At 43.1% G+C, this 16,654-nt stretch overlaps 1 protein-coding gene across 1 annotated transcript in view; it reads right to left on the bottom strand.

Moving 5' to 3' along the window:
- The window catches only part of COL4A4 (collagen type IV alpha 4 chain), a 150,832-nt gene that overhangs the window by 20,920 nt on the left and 113,258 nt on the right, over nucleotides 1–16,654 (bottom strand). Inside the window, exons 38-41 of the mRNA XM_070385778.1 lie at nucleotides 4,058–4,129; nucleotides 2,710–2,847; nucleotides 2,503–2,616; nucleotides 628–783 (exon numbers count right to left, since the gene is read on the bottom strand). Of these exons, the coding sequence (XP_070241879.1) occupies nucleotides 628–783; nucleotides 2,503–2,616; nucleotides 2,710–2,847; nucleotides 4,058–4,129 (480 nt within the window). The remainder of the gene's footprint in view (nucleotides 1–627; nucleotides 784–2,502; nucleotides 2,617–2,709; nucleotides 2,848–4,057; nucleotides 4,130–16,654) is intronic.

Here is a 16,654-nt window from a genome sequence, read left to right as displayed (position 1 = left end):
GTGGGAGAATTCAGTAGTGGAGACATTTTTGTGAATATAAAAAGGCAAAGTCAGCAGTCTAAAACTGAACTGTCCAATACAGAAGCCACTAACGTGGCTATTAAACAGTTGAAATTGGCAAGGCCGAACTGCGTTATGCTATAAGTTTAAAATACACACCATATTTCACCATCAAAGAGGAGCATCTTATTTGGGAAAGAAACGAGGTTTGTACAACCAGCCCTAATTATCCCTTTGATAAATTATATTTGTTTTATGTTAAAATGTAATAATATTTGAGTATATTATGTCAAACTAGGAAAATCTGTTTCTTTTTACTTTCTAAAATGTGGCTATTACATCTTTTAATTACATATGTAGCTTGCATTAAATTTCTATTGTATAGTTCTTGTCTAGAAGATTATCAAGCATGTCATTAGGGACTAAAGATGAACTTGTGTTTCTTCTTCTTACTTGTCCAACTGTCACCCTCATTTTAGGATTCTGGGCAAGTTAGGACATTTCGGAAAAGTAGTCATTATTGCCATAGGAAAGGAGAATCACCTCACAGTGGTGCACACCCCAGACCTGCAAGCCAGATAGGGAAGGTCATCTAGTACTACTTAAAAGAACTATTTGCATTCATACCTTTCTGGCCATGTTTTCCATCACATCCTGGGAAGCCCTTGTGTCCTGGAGGGCCTGGTGGGCCCGGGAGACCTGGAGGCCCTGGCAGACCACAGTCTCCTGGTTCTCCTTTCAGAAGGTCGACACTCCCAGGCGGTCCTGGAGGCCCGGGTACTCCTGACCACACGAGTAGGCAAAAAGATTCTTTCAGTCAAAAACAAATGTGCATGCTGGCTGCCTAAGAGCTTCTTAAGGAAAGGAATTTAATCGTTTACAAGCAACGGATGCAAGGAATTAGAATAAGAAGGTCAATAGTATCAGAGGTGAAGCAGTATGTCTCTTGAAGCCCAAGTTGAGAAATGTAAATAGTCTGTTAGTAACTATTAGGACAAAATGAGCTATGCAAAACCTTCCTTCCCTTCAGAGCCATTCCTTTTGGAAGCATCAGTTTGTGACCTTTCTTTGCATTGCCTTCCCGTTGCTTTCATGTGATAGATGGATGGATGGATAGATAGATAATAGATGGATGGGTAAATGGATGGATGGGTAAATGGATGGATGGATAAATGAATGGGTGGATGGATAGCTGGATACATGGATGGATAGATGAATGGATGGGTGGATAAATGGATGGATGGGTAAATGGATGGATGGATGGGTAGATGGACAAATGGGTGGATAGATAGATGGATACATGGATGGATGGATAGATGAATAGTTGGATGGATGGTAAATGGATGAATGGATAGATGGATGGGTGGGTGGACAGAGAGACAATAGATTTTTAAGAAAGTCTGACTAGGCTCCTTGGTGGTCCAATGGTTAAGAATCTACCTGTCAGTGCAGGGGACATGGGTTTGATCCCTGGTGAGGGAAGATCCCACATGTCTGTACACCACAGCCAAGCCCATGTGTCACAACTAGTGAAGCCCACACACCCTAGAACCATGCTCTGCAACAAGAGTAGCCCCTGCTCACCGCTACTAGAGAAAGCTCATGCAGCAGCAAAGACGCAGTGCAACCAAGAATAAATAAACCAAAAAAACAGAGAGAGAGAGAGAGAGAGAAAATCTGGCTGATGAAAAAGGAATATCCACTCAATTAAATTTAAAATCCTATTTGAAAACCATTGTCTACACATGGTATTTGAGCCCAAGTTCTATTCCTACTTCTAACCTTAGCATATTTGGGGCATTTCAGTTTTTCATACTGTAAAGCAAAATTACATATTTTTAATCCCACCCTCACTAAAACCTAAAGATTTAAAGGCTTCTGTCTCTCTGGAAGAGTTCTATGAGCTTGTAGGAATATGATTGCCTACATTTGGCAGAAGGCTGCACTGAACCACACTCTTGTTCCAACTCCCCAGTCAGCTCTGGTTCAATCTTACTTTGTTAAATATTGACTAGCTAGAGTTCATCCCAGTGAAGTGATAACAGGAACAAAACGTACTGTGAGCAGCACATGAAGAGACTCTGTGTGTAGGTGTGTGTGTGTGTGTGTGAGAGAGAGAGAGAGAGAGAGAGAGAGGCAGGGGTCCTGTTATCTCTGGGCTGAAAGAAGTGCTTTATGTGCTGATACTGAGACCAACAGGGATGACGAGACTGCCTCCTGCTGTTCCCTTCTGCACCCTCAAGCTCAGCATCAAGCCAGTGATGGGAAAGACTTGCTCTGTGTCAGAGGTGGTCTGATGGAGTTGAAATAGAAGACTGAGGGGTCTGAATGCTGGTCCTGGGTACGCTCCCCACTGCCCACCCTCCCCCTTTTCCATCTGCCAAGTTGATGGGGCTGCTAACGTGCTTCTACTTGACCATCCTCTCCGCTCCTCCATCCCAACAGAGCTGGCAAGTGTCTAAGGAAAGCAGCACCACCACCCTTTGCCTGACTGTCCCATACCTCTTGGACCGTCGGCGCCAGGAGGCCCCTGATCTCCAGGCAGACCCGGGTCTGGAATGTCACCCTTAAGAGCTTTTCCTGGGGCACCTGGAGGACCAGGCGGTCCAGCTCTCCCTGAAGAGGAACGTGTTCAGCTGTTAGTCTCACGACATCTGGGAGGTTTGGATTCAGTTATCGAGGGAAGGGCAGAGCATGCTGCTTTCTTACCTGGGGGTCCTGGGGGACCCAGGGGACCTCTTTCTCCAAAAAGTCCCGGAGGAGAAATTCCTGGGTTCCCGGGGTCTCCTGTCTCCCCTTTAGGGCCGGGCATTCCCACTGGACCTGGGGGGCCCATTTCATGCGAACCTTAATGAGGAAAACAGCATTAGCACTGCATCTTCTCCTGGTGTGTCCCTGGCATGGGGGCTGGAAAGGAACTGCTTCCCAATAGGCACAGGACAGGAAAGGAGCGCATTCTGCTGAGACCGACATTGTCCACAAGAGCGATCCAAATGGCTGCAGTCTTCCGGGGGTCACTGTCCCCTCTCTTACGACCCATCACACCTGTCCAGCGTAGCTCTGATTTATTTTTATAACTGTTTCCCAGATTTAAAAACACAACCGATTAGTGACAATACCAACCCTTCAACCTCTACAATGGTTAAGAGTGAAACGAATGAGATGGAACAGTAAGTGATTGTGAATAAACTGGCTTGACATTTAAGATGGACACTGGAAAATAGAACCGTCATGCAGTTTCACGTTGAAAAGGCAGAACTGCACTGGTTTCTTGGAGAGGGCACACATTTTACCAGACAATTTGGAAGAGCCAATAAAAATCCTAAGTGACCTAAATGACGTCTTGATCTTCCAAACCGTATAAACGTATATACGTATAAACGTATAAACGTATATATATATAAACCCATTTATATATATAAATCCCCAACCACAGATCCAAACCCAGCCGCACAACAATTCGGTCCTTTTCTCACTGTCTCACACATATGCAAGTCTCATTCCAGCTACCTCGTCTGATTGCAAGCTCTTTTTCTGAGAAATGAATGCAACCAACGTTAATTCTATTCAAATAACAGAACAAGCTAAGATGTTGATGATTAGCCTATTTGTGGCATCAAAAATAACAGCAATTTGTTCAGGTAATTTGTGTTCACAGCAGGCCACTGAAGGATGCTGAAGTACTAATTAGACCCACGTGGTTGTACTTGGCATGACAACACATAAAACAATACTCCAGTATCCTGACTATTTACTTGTTATTCATAACATTTTGAAACCTAGCTCCACCTAAGTGATTATGCAGAATATTTTTAATAGGTAGTCACAAGCAGTATCAACAATAGGCACCGTTAACCCACCATTCCTGCTTAAATTGGGCTTTCTCAAATGCCTGTTTGATAAGTCATCATCAAAACTAGAAACAGTTCCAACACGGTGAATTGAAGCTAAACCAGTGTCTCAGTTTCGCACCCGTATCTTGTGAAGGGAGGAAACATGAGTGGACTCTCATGGTTCATTAATGGCTGTTCAGCCTCTTGCAAAGGTTCTCTCTTACCTGAAGCGCCTTTGCTGCCTTTCTGACCCTTCAAACCATGCAGGCCGTTCAGGCCGGGCGACCCAGAGGGACCTGAAACACACCACACGTCTGTGACCCACAGGGGAAGACCGTCCATTCACATTCTCTGACTGTACTTCGCACGCACGGTCCAGGGGAAGGTTAACTGACGGGGACCCACAAATTCTTTAGGTGGGAACCATGAGACCTCACCATCTAAACATCACTAGGAAGGCAGAATCCACACCAGTGGTCATCGCTAAACACGGTCATGTGATGGATGTTTTCTGTTAACATAGACTGCTTAATATATACCTTTATATATTATATATTTAAATATTCTTTCCCATTATGGCAGACTTCTCTGGTGGCTCAGACGATAAAGCATCTGTCTACCATGTGGGAGACCTGGGTTCAATCCCTCGGGAAGTTCCCTGGAGAAGGAAATGGCAACCCACTCCAGTACTCTTGCCTGGAAAATTCCATGGACCATGGACGGAGGAGCCTGGTGTCCATGCGGTCGCAAAGAGTCGGACACGACTGAGTGACTTCACTTTCTTTCTTTCCCATTATGGTTTATTATAGTGAAAGTGAAAGTATTAGTGGCTCAGTCATGTCCGACTCTTTGCGACCCCATGGACTATATAGCCTGCCAGGCTCCTCTGTCCATGGAATTCTGCAGGCAAGAATACTGGAGTGGGTAGCCATTCCCTTCTCCAGGGGATCTTTCTGGCCCAGGGATCAAACCACGGTCTCTTGTACTGCAGGCAGATTCGTTACCATTAGAGCCATCAGGGAAGTATATATATATAGTAAATTTTTTCCCATTCTTTATCATAGGATATTTAGTATAGCTCTCTGTGCTATAGAGTAGGACCTTGTTGTTTGTCCATTCTATATATAACATCTTGCATCTGCTAACCCAACCTCCCACTCCATCCTTAACTTGGCATATATCCTAACACATAACTTTATTTTTTCATAATGTGTTTTTTTTTAATGTGGACCATTTTTAAAGTCTTTATTGAATTTGTTACAATATTTCTTGTGTGTTATGTTTTTGGCTGCGAGGGATGTGGGATCTTAGCTCTCCGACTGGGGCCTGGACTTGCACCCACTGCAATGGATGGTGAGGTCTTAACCACTGGACTGCCAGGGAACGAAGGCTCCCTTTCTTGGGTTTTAGCACAGTTCTGTTAGTTTCTGACCATATCATGAATCTCTCTTTCTCTCTTTCTAGACAGATACAGTCTAGAATTACTGAATCTTGGCATAGGAAATGACCTCCAACTTTACAACAAAAAAGCCATTCTAGATAAGGAAGAGATTGGGTGGGAGTAAACCCCTGCTTCCCTCCTCCCATGCCCACAATCTTCCCTCTCCACCACAGTCTGCATATTTGAATTTCATCACAATCTACCTGGATAAATGTAGTAAGACAGCAAGGGCAGGTCTGAGGCACGCTGAGGAATGCATGTCCTGCTGATGTTTTGAGCACCGTGCCATTCAGAGAGAAGAGGCCCGCAGCTCAAACGTGGCTGCCGCCATTTCTCTGCCACCAATTCTGTCAAAGAGAACCTCTCTGATGCCTCTTTACAGAAACAAATTTATTTCATGATGATCACTGAGAACTCCATTCTCTGTAACTGGATAGATCTCACTGATGCCTGCATCTCCTTCCAGAACTTTCTGTCAGATGTCAGTAAGGAGCCATCTACTAATCTGATGCGTGCACTCGGTCGCTCAGTTGTGTCTAACTCTTTGCAACCCCGTGAACTGGAGCCTGACAGGCTCCTCTGCCTGTGGAATTTTCAGGCAAGAATACTGGAGTGGGTTCCCATTTCTACTCCAGGGGATCTTCTCAACCCAGGGATCCAGCCTGGGTCTCTTGTGTCTCCTGCATTGGCAGGTGGATTCTTTACCTAGCACCACTTCAGTTCAGTTCAGTTCAGTCGCTCAGTCATGTCTGACTCTTTGCGACCCCATGAATCGCAGCTCGCCAGGCCTCCCTGTCCATCACCAACTCCCGGAGTTCACTCAGACTGACGTCCATCGAGTCAGTGATGCCACCCAGTCATCTCATCCTCTGTTGTCCCCTTCTCCTCCTGCCCCTGATCCCTCCCAGCATCAGAGTCTTTTCCAATGAGTCAACTCTTCGCATGAGGTGGCCAAAGTACTGGAGTTTCAGCTTCAGCATCATTCCTTCCAAAGAAATCCCGGGGCTGATCTCCTTCAGAATGGACTGGTTGGATCTCCTTGCAGTCCAAGGGACTCTCAAGAGTCTTCTCCAACACCACAGTTCAAAAGCATCAATTCTTCGGCCCTCAGCCTTCTTCACAGTCCAACTCTCACATCCATACATGACCACAGGAAAAACCATAGCCTTGACTAGACGAACCTTTGTTGGCAAAGTAATGTCTCTGCTTTTGAATATGCTATCTAGATTGGTCATAACTTTCCTTCCAAGGAGTAAGCGTCTTTTAATTTCATGGCTGCAGTCACGATCTGTAGTGATTTTGGAGCCCCCAAAAATAAAGTCTGACACTGTTTCCACTGTTTCCCCATCTATTTCCCATGAAGTGGTGGGACTGGATGCCATGATCTTCGTTTTCTGAGTGTTGAGCTTTAAGCCAACTTTTTCACTCTCCACTTTCACTTTCATCAAGAGGTTTTTTAGTTCCTCTTCACTTTCTGCCATAAGGGTGGTGTCATCTGCATATCTGAGGTTATTGATATTTCTCCTGGCAATCTTGATTCCAGCTTGTGTTTCTTCCAGTCCAGCGTTTCTCATGATGTACTCTGCATATAAGTTAAATAAACAGGGTGACAATATACAGCCTTGACGAACTCCTTTTCCTATTTGGAACCAGTCTGTTGTTCCATGTCCAGTTCTAACTGTTGCTTCCTGACCTGCATACACATTTCTCAAGAGGCAGATCAGGTGGTCTGGTATTCCCATCTCTTTCAAAATTTTCCACAGTTTATTGTGATCCACACAGTCAAGGGCTTTGGCATAGTCAACAAAGCAGAAATAAATGTTTTTCTGGAACTCTCTTGCTTTTTCCATGATCCAGCGGATGTTGGCAATTTGATCTCTGGTTCCTCTGCCTTTTCTAAAACCAGCTTGAGCATCAGGAAGTTCACGGTTCACATATTGCTGAAGCCTGGCTTGGAGAATTTTGAGCATTACTTTACTAGCGTGTGAGATGAGTGCAATTGTGCGGTAGTTTGAGCATTCTTTGGCATTGCCTTTCTTTGGGATTGGAATGAAAACTGGCCTTTTCCAGTCCTGTGGCCACTGCTGAGTTTTCCAAATGTGCTGGCATATTGAGTGCAGCACTTTCACAGCATCATCTTTCAGGATTTGGAATAGCTCAACTGGAATTCCATCACCTCCACCAGCTTTGTTCGTAATGATGCTTTCTAAGGCCCACTTGACTTCACATTCCAGGATGTCTGGCTCTAGGTCAGTGTATGTGTTATATGACATAAATATATAGATTTGTAGGAAGGAAGTAAAGGGAAGCAGGGACAGAGGGAGGGAACAGACAGGTTACTAATCTGTACAGAACATCCCTGGCTGCTGAGTCTTCTGCCCAGAGCTCCACACACATCCCACTGATGGATGTGGGAGAAGAATCTTCTCAGCCCCTGGCCAAGCCTGGTAACCTTCCCACCACATTAGTGGATTTCCCATCCAGAAGCTGTTCTTTCTCACCTAAGGCTAAAAGCCCCTCAGAGCACAGTCAGGCATTCATTCAGTTTAGGTCATAGCCCTTAAAATTGTGATAATCGCACCTTTGCTTATGACCTACACAGAGAAGTGCCCTCACCAACTCCCATGACACTTACAGAGCACCCTCTAGGCCCTTCGGCCCAACCTATCCCACTCTGTATAGCAGTCCTGTCTGTGGTGACTGGTTGGCTTTGGGTAAATTAATTGAGTGCAAGATCAGATCTTATTACTCCTTCTATTCCTGCACTTAGCATATATCCTGACACACAGTAGGTGCTCAATAAATGTTTGTTGAGTGAGTGAGTGAATGAATGAGGAAATGACCAAGTCTAGAACAAGGAGGGTGAGGGACTGAACAGGGGGAGTTGTTGTTTATTGCTAAGTCATGTCCAACTCTTTGTGACCCTATGAACTGCAGCATGCCAGGCTTCCCCGTCCTTGACTATCTCCCAGAGTTTGCTTTAACTGATGCCCATTAGGTTGATGATACAATCCAACCATCTCATCCTCTGCTGTCCCCATTCTCCTCCTGCCCTCAATCTTTCCCAGCATTGGGGTCTTTTCCAGTAAGTCAACTCTTCCCATCAGATGGCCAAAGTATTGGAACTTCGTCTTCAACATCAGTCCTTCTAATGAATATTCAGGGTTGATTTCCTTTAGGATTGACTGGTTTGACCTCCTTGCAGTCCAAGAGACTCTCAAGAGTCTTCTCCAGCAATTCAAAAGGATCTGTTCTTTGGCACTCAGCCTTTTTGATAGTCCAACTCTCACATCCATACATGACTACTGAAAAAACCACAGCTTTGACTATTCGGACCTTTGTTAGCAAAGTGATGTCTCTGCTTTTTAATATGCTGTCTAGGTTTGTCAGAGTTTTTCTTCCAAGGAGCAAGTGTCTTTTAATTTCACAGCTGCAGTCACCGTCCACAGTAATTTTAGAGCCCACAAATCTATCACTGTTTCCACTTTTTCCCCTTCTATTCGCCATGAAGTGATGGGACTGGATGCCATGATCTTAGTTTTTTGAATGTCGTGTTTTAAGATAGCTTTTTCATTCTCTTTTTTTACCTTCATCAAGAGGCTCTTTAGTTCCTGTTTGCTTTCTGTCATTAAAGTAGTATCATCTGCATATCTAAGGCTGTTGATATTTCTCCTAGCGAACTTGATTCCAGCCCAGCATTTCACATGATGTGCTCTGCATATAAGTGAAATAATCAATATACAGCATTGACATATTCCTTTCCCAATTTGGAACCAGTCCATTGTTCCATGTCTTGACCTGCATACAGTTTTCTCAGGAGACAGGTGAGGTGGTCTGGTATTCCCATCCCTTTAAGAATTTTCCAGTTTGTTGTGATCCACACAGTCAAAGGCTTTAATGTAGACAATGAAACAGAAGCAGATGTTTTTCTGGAATTCCCTTGTTTTCTCTATGATCTAGCAAATGTTGTCCCTTTGATCTCTGGTTCCTCTGCCCTTTCTAAGTCGAGCCTGTACATCTGGAATTTCTCAGATCACATGACTGAAGCCCAGCGTGAAGGATTTTGAGCATTACCTTACTAGTATGCAAAATGAGCGCAATTGTACAGTAGTTGGAACATTGTTTGGCACTGCACACAATTTGGCATTCCAGATTTCTTTGGAATTGGAATGAAAACTAACCTTTTCCAGTGTTGTGGACACTGCTGAGTTTTCTAAATTTGCTGACATATTGAGTGCAGCACTTTGACAGCATCATCTTTTAGGATTGTAATCAAGGAGGGTGAGGGATTGAACGGGGTGAGAGAAAGCTATAAAAAAGAGTGAACTCCAATCTCTGTTTGCATGTAACATTTTTCATTGATAGATTTATAGGATGAGTCAGATTGGGGGAAGTTAATGTTATCCACTTGTATATAAATAATTCAAGCACTCATTATTATTTCTTCATTAAGGTAAGTCCTCTGTAGACTTCTTATTGGAAGATGGAACAGTTCGTTGGTTCCACTTTATTTTTTATCAATACTGCAAACAGTTATTCTATTTTAAAATCTAAACATTACATTGGTACAAATGAGCCATATTCTCTCAGAACCAGAAAGGGGGGAGTGCACCCCCATTTTCCCCAAAGCTCTTATTTCCTAACCACTTTTATCAGGTCTAGCTGAGCTTATTTTTCAATTCCCTTTTCTACTTATGAGCAAATGTTTCAAGTTTGCACCAAAAGAACACACAGACCTTCTTCATCTGCCAAATCTGGATATTTATTGCCATCTATCTGAAACGATAATACATTTTTTGAGACTACTCTGCTATTTCAATGTGTTTTGATCTCCAGCTTAAGCCACTGAGATTGATGGCTTGGGGACTTGGCTGGGGGTGGAATGTCTCAACTCCTGCCAACTCTCTATTGTCACATCAACACGTCCAAATCCTGCTCTGTCACAGTTTCAGCCTCTCGCCATTGTTGAACTGGCCGACCCTTATCTGACCCAATGTTATCTTTCTAAATTGAATGCAGCTACATCTGGGTAGGGTTTTAAGGGCAATTTTTCCTTTTTTTACTGAAAGCTTTTTATCCATCCCATCTCTAAATCAGAAAGTTGTTCATGCATAAAATACATACAGGGCAGATGAGAGGCAATTAGGCTCACAAAACACAGTCCTCGGTAATGAGGCTTTTTTTAATTCACCTCTCTGGTCATCCTCCGGCTTAACAACCATCATTTAAGGCTGCATATCGCTGCACACACAGGCGAGGGCGTTCTCTGGTCGGAGAATCTGATCTCATCTCCCAACTGTAAGCACAGTTAAAGCTTCCATCTCTGTGAGCCAGCAGACTCGTGACTGGATGCCCACTCGGAGATTTTCTTCTGTTGTCAAACTGAAAATGCTTCCCTATCCCCAGGAACCTTTCACAGTTTATGCCATTAATAGGGTGACCAACTTGCCCTTGCCCGCTGGTGCCTTGCCTAGATCTAGCACGTGAATCCTGTGTTCTGAGCACCTGCCCTGGCCAAGACAAGGCGGGACAGCTGGTCACCCTAACTTGAAAGCTGCTGGGAAAGAGACCTTTGTTTGAGCCTCTAGGTAATAGATGAACAAAGTGGAAAACTTAGCAAAACAGATTCTGAAATCTCCTTTAATTCAGAAAATACATGAGTGCCTACTTAGGCAATGCACAAGAGCCTAAGATAGGGCCCCCTAACCTTGGAGCTTCAGACCCCAAATGTGCTTGGTGACAGGCACTGAGGAGACACGGGACTGAGAAAGAAACCATCCCTGACTCGACAGAACAATCAGGCAGTTGCCTCAAGAGTGGTAAATGCTGCGGGGCAGGGTCAAGGAGGGGGCGCTAGTTGTAAAAAGGGAGGATGTTTCTGATTTTCACAGCTGTGAGGTGCCGGCCTGTCTGTGCTGATAAAAGACATCTCTAGGTGCTTTGTTCTTATGAAACAGTTTACTTGCCATCAACCAAAATAACCCAGCCCACATTCTTCACATGCTCTCATGCCAAAGCTTATTATTTTAGGCTTCTATTATTACAGTCTCCTATGGGGCTTCCCAGGTGGCTCCGTGGTAAAGAATCTGCCTACAATGCCACAGATGCAGGCTGGATCCCTAGGTCAGGAAGATCCCCTAGAGAAGGAAATGGCAACACATTCCAATATTCTTGCCTGGGAAATCCCATGGACAGAAGAGCCTGGTGGGCTACAGTCCATGGGATGGCAAAGAGTTGGACACAACTTAACAACTAAACAACAGCAATGATGAATGCCTATCTAGGAATTGAGCATATATAGGTACTGGAAGTCTGAGCACCAAGCTATTTTTACCTATGTTGAAGTGAAAGTTTAAATCTGATGGAATATAAGCAGGACTCAGAATCCATATGGCCTGTTCTAGTAGAGCAAACAACTTGGAGTTAGCAGCTGGTTTGTTCAAACAAGATAATCAGTCCCCTTGACTTATTTAGAACATACTTCAAATATTTAGTTTCTCAGTTCAAAGCATTTCTGCCAGAGTGTGTTTCATTTTTCTATCAGCATGATAAATGACAGCAATGGATTTATATTGTAGACGTTTTCATTCCTAAGAATGTATTTCACTGTTTTGTGGATTTTAAAAAAAAAGACTGGTTGTTCACTGGGCTGTTTGCAGGGAAACAGTGTCCCCGCGTGGCCAGGAAACATCACTGCAGCGTCCATCTGTACACTGTGGTGTACATTTGGCTCAATTCACTCATTTCCTCACTCCTCCTCTTAGCAAACTTGTTTCATAGCACCGAATTATGATGTCATTGGAGATAATTTTGTTATTTGATCAAACTCACTAGCTATCAAGTTTTTGAATAACCTATCATACTGAAATGGACTGGAATGGGTGAATTTAACTCAGATGACCATTATATCTACCACTGCAGGCAGGAATACCTTAGAAGAAATGGAGTAGCCATCATGGTCAACAAAAGAGTCCGAAATGCAGTACTTGGATGCAATCTCAAAAACGACAGAATGATCTCTGTTCATTTCCAAGGCAAACCATTCAATATCACAGTAATCCAAGTCTATGCCCCAACCAGTAACACTGAAGAAGTTGAACGGTTCTATGAAGACCTACAAGACCTTTTAGAACTAACACCCCCCAAAAAAGTCCCTTTCATTATAGGGTACTGGAATGCAAAAGTAGGAAGTCAAGAAACACCTGGAGTAACAGGCAAATTTGGCCTTGGAATATGGAATGAAGCTGGGCAAAGACTAATAGAGTTTTGCCAAGAAAATGCACTGATCATAACAAACACCCTCTTCCAACAACACAAGAGAAGACTCTACACATGGACATCACCAGATGATCAACACTGAAATCAGACTGATTATATTCTTTGCAGCCAAAGATGGAGAAGCCCTATACAGTCAGCAAAAACAAGACCAGGAGCTGACTGTGGCTCAGATCATGAACTCCTTATTGCCAAATTTAGACTTAAATTGAAGAAAGTAGGGAAAACCATTCAGGTATGACCTAAATCAAATCCCTTATGATTATACAGTGGAAGTGAGAAATAGATTTAAGGGCCTAGATCTGATAGATAGAGTGCCTGATGAACTATGGACTGAGGTTCATGACATGGTACAGGAGACAGGGATCAAGACCATCCGCATGGAAAAGAAATGCAAAAAAGCAAAATGGCTGTCTGAGGCCTTACAAATAGCTGTGAAAAGAAGAGAAGTGAAAAGCAAAGGAGAAAAGGAAAGATATAAACATCTGAATGCAGAGTTCCAAAGAATAGCAAGAAGAGATAAGAAAGCCTTCTTCAGCGATCAATGCAAAGGAATAGAGGAAAACAACAGAATGGGAAAGACTAGGGATCTCTTCAAGAAAATCAGAGATACCAAAGGAACATTTCATGCAAAGATGAGCTCGATAAAGGACAGAAATGGTATGGACCTAACAGAAGCAGAAGATATTAAGAAGAGGTGGCAAGAATACACAGAAGAACTATACAAAAAAGATCTTCATGACCAAGATAATCATGATGGTGTGATCACTCACCTAGAGCCAGACATTCTGGAACGTGAAGTCAAGTGGGCCTTAGAAAGCATCACTACGAACAAAGCTAGTGGAGGTGATGGAATTCCAGTTGAGCTATTTCAAATCCTGGAAGATGATGCTGTGAAAGTGCTGCACTCAATATGCCAGCACATTTGGAAAACTCAGCAGTGGCCACAAGACTGGAAAAGGTCAGTTTTCATTCCAATCCCAAAGAAAGGCAATGCCAAAGAATGCTCAAACTACCACACAATTGCACTCATCTCACACACTGGTAAAGTAATGCTCAAAATTCCCCAAGCCAGGCTTCAGCAATATGTGAACCGTGAACTTCCAGATGTTCAAGCTGGTTTTAGAAAAGGCAGAGGAACCAGAGATCAAGTTGCCAACATCCACTGGATCATCGAGAAAGCAAGAGAGTTCCAGAAAAACATCTATTTCTGCTTTATTGACTATGCCAAAGCCTTTGACTGTGTGGATCACACAGATCACAATAAACTGTGGAAAATTCTGAAAGAGATGGGAATACCAGACCACCTGATTTGCCTCTTGAGAAACCTATATGCAGGTCAGGAAGCAACAGTTAGAACTGGACATGGAACAACAGACTGGTTCCAAATAGGAAAAGGAGTTCGTCAAGGCTGTATATTGTCACCCTGCTTATTCAACTTCTATGCAGAGTACATCATGAGAAACGCTGGGCTGGAAGAAGCACAAGCTGGAATCAAGATTGCCAGGAGAAATATCAATAACCTCAGATATGCAGATGATACCACCTTTATGGCAGAAAGTGAAGAGGAACTAAAAAGCCTCTTGAAAGTGAAAGTAGAGAGTGAAAAAGTTGGCTTAAAGCTCAACATTCAGAAAACGAAGATCATGGCATCTGGTCCCATCACTTCATGGGAAACAGATGGGGAAACAGTGGAAATAGTGTCAGCCTTTATTTTTGGGGGCTCCAAAATCACTGCAGATGGTAACTGTAGCCATGAAATTAAAAGACGCTTACTCCTTGGAAGGAAAGTTATGACCAACCTAGATAGCATATTGAAAAGCAGAGACATTACTTTGCCAACAAAGGTCCGTCTAGTCAAGGCTATGGTTTTTCCAGTGGTCATGTATGGATGTGAGAGTTGGACTGTGAAGAAAGCTGAGCATCGAAGAATTGATGCTTTTGAACTGTGGTGTTGGAGAAGACTCTTGAGAGTCCCTTGGACTGCAAGGAGATCCAACCAGTCCATTCTGAAGGAGATCAGCCCTGGGATTTCTTTGGAAGGAATGATGCTAAAGCTGATACTCCAGTACTTTGGCCACCTCATGCGAAGAGTTGACTCATTGGAAAAGACTCTGACGCTGGGAGGGATCGGGGGCAGGAGAAGGGGACGACAGAGGATGAGATGGCTGGATGGCATCACTGACTCGATGGACGTGAGTCTGAGTGAATTCCAGGAGTTGGTGATGGACAGGGAGGCCTGGCGTGCTGCGATTTATGGGGTCACAAAGAGTCGGACACGACTGAGCGACTGAACTGAACTGAACTGAATCATACTGAAGCTATGTGGTAAGTGCAAATGAATTCAAGGAAAGGAAGAATCAACAATCACAACATGAGCCTTGTCATTTTAGTCAAGCTGAGTGTATAAAATGGCACCAGGGCTTCCCTGGTGGCTCAGATGGTAAAGAATCTGCCTGCAATGCAGTCTACCTGGGTTTGATCCCTGGGTCGGGAAGATCTCCTGGAGAAGGGAATGGCAACCCACTCCAGTATTCTGGCCTGGAGAAATCCGTGGACAGAGGAGCCTGGTGAGCTACAGTCTACGGAGTTGCAAAGAGTCAGACACTACTTAGCAACTGACATTTTCGATTTTCAGGACACTTGAAAATCCTTGCCATTTTACTATAGTAGGAGGGTAGGAAGAAGTGGAGATTCCATAGAAGTAAAACAATGGAAACATTTTCTTCTGGTTCTTTACCAACTTAGTCTTTTAAACACTCAAAAAGGCATCAGAGAATACCCCAACAGAGTTGTAGGGTTTGTCAGTGACAGGAAACAGTCACAGTAATCAGAGAAACTCTTAAAATAACAAAATTATTTTGCTTGGAATCCTAAATTTACCACCAGTCACTGCATTTCACATTACTAAAAAGGCCATTGAAGAGGAAGAAGAACAGTGCAAAGATATCTTATCTCTGTACTGGTGATGTGAGCTTGCCCTGGTCTAGTTATTTGGCTGCATAGAAATACATAAGTGTATACCAGATCTTCAAAATAAACAACTTCCCTCTATCTATCTGACAAATGAAGAGGTGAGAGTGTAGAAAAATATTACTTAGATTTTCAAAACAATAAACTCAGTGAGCCCAAAAGAAGGGATTTCCAGTTCTTCTAGGAGGAAGTACTCTTTATTTTACCAAAATTTACTGTACTTATGAGACAACTAAGGATTTCTCAGGTGCTACTGGTAAAGAACCTGCCTACCAAAGCAGGAGACCCAAGTTCCATCCCTGGGTCGGGAAGATCCCCTGGAGGAGGGTAGGGAAACCCACTCCAGTGTTCTTGCCTGGAGAGTCCCATGGACAGAGGAGCCTGGTGGGCTACAGTCTATGGGGTCGCAAAGAGACATAACTGAAGTGCCTAAGCACACACGCACACATATAAGCCAACAAACAGAAGTGGAAAGAAAAGGGAGGAAAGAGATAGAGGGGTCTTGGTTACAGAGATCTACCAAGTAAGGCTTGACCCTTCAACTGTTGACGGAGGTGAAGACAGACTCGCAACTTCATAGCTACTCATTCAGTTGTTCATTCTTCCACTTCTCCATTAATTAAATAATTAATCGTATTTATTCACAAAAGTAAATTTATAAATTGTAATTTTAATTTATAAATATATTTACATTTTATTTATTTTTATAAATAAACACAATAAACCAACCAACAGACTTACTATGAATCTGCTTGTACCAAGGATATAAAAAATAATTCTTAAAATTAAAAAGCTACTATATGATTCTGCAATCCCATTCCTGAGCATATACCTGGAGAAAACCATAATTTGAAAAGATACATGCATCCCAGTGTTCACGGAAGCACTATTTACAATAGCTAAGACATGGAAGCAGCCAAATGTCCACCAACAGATAAATGGATAAAGATGTGTATACATATATATACAGTGAAATATTACTCAGCCATTAAAAAAGAATGAAATAATGCCATTGGCAGCAACAGAGATCAACCTAGAGAATATCATATTAAGTGAAGTAAGCCAGACAGTGAAAGACAAATATTATATGATAATGCTTATATGTAGTAATCAAAAAAAATGATACAAATGA

The sequence above is a fragment of the Bos mutus genome, chromosome 2, assembly GCF_027580195.1.
Source record: "Bos mutus isolate GX-2022 chromosome 2, NWIPB_WYAK_1.1, whole genome shotgun sequence".
Taxonomy (NCBI): domain Eukaryota; kingdom Metazoa; phylum Chordata; class Mammalia; order Artiodactyla; family Bovidae; genus Bos; species Bos mutus.
Note: the sequence above shows the minus strand (reverse complement) of the source record. Positions and strands in the feature narration are given on the sequence as shown.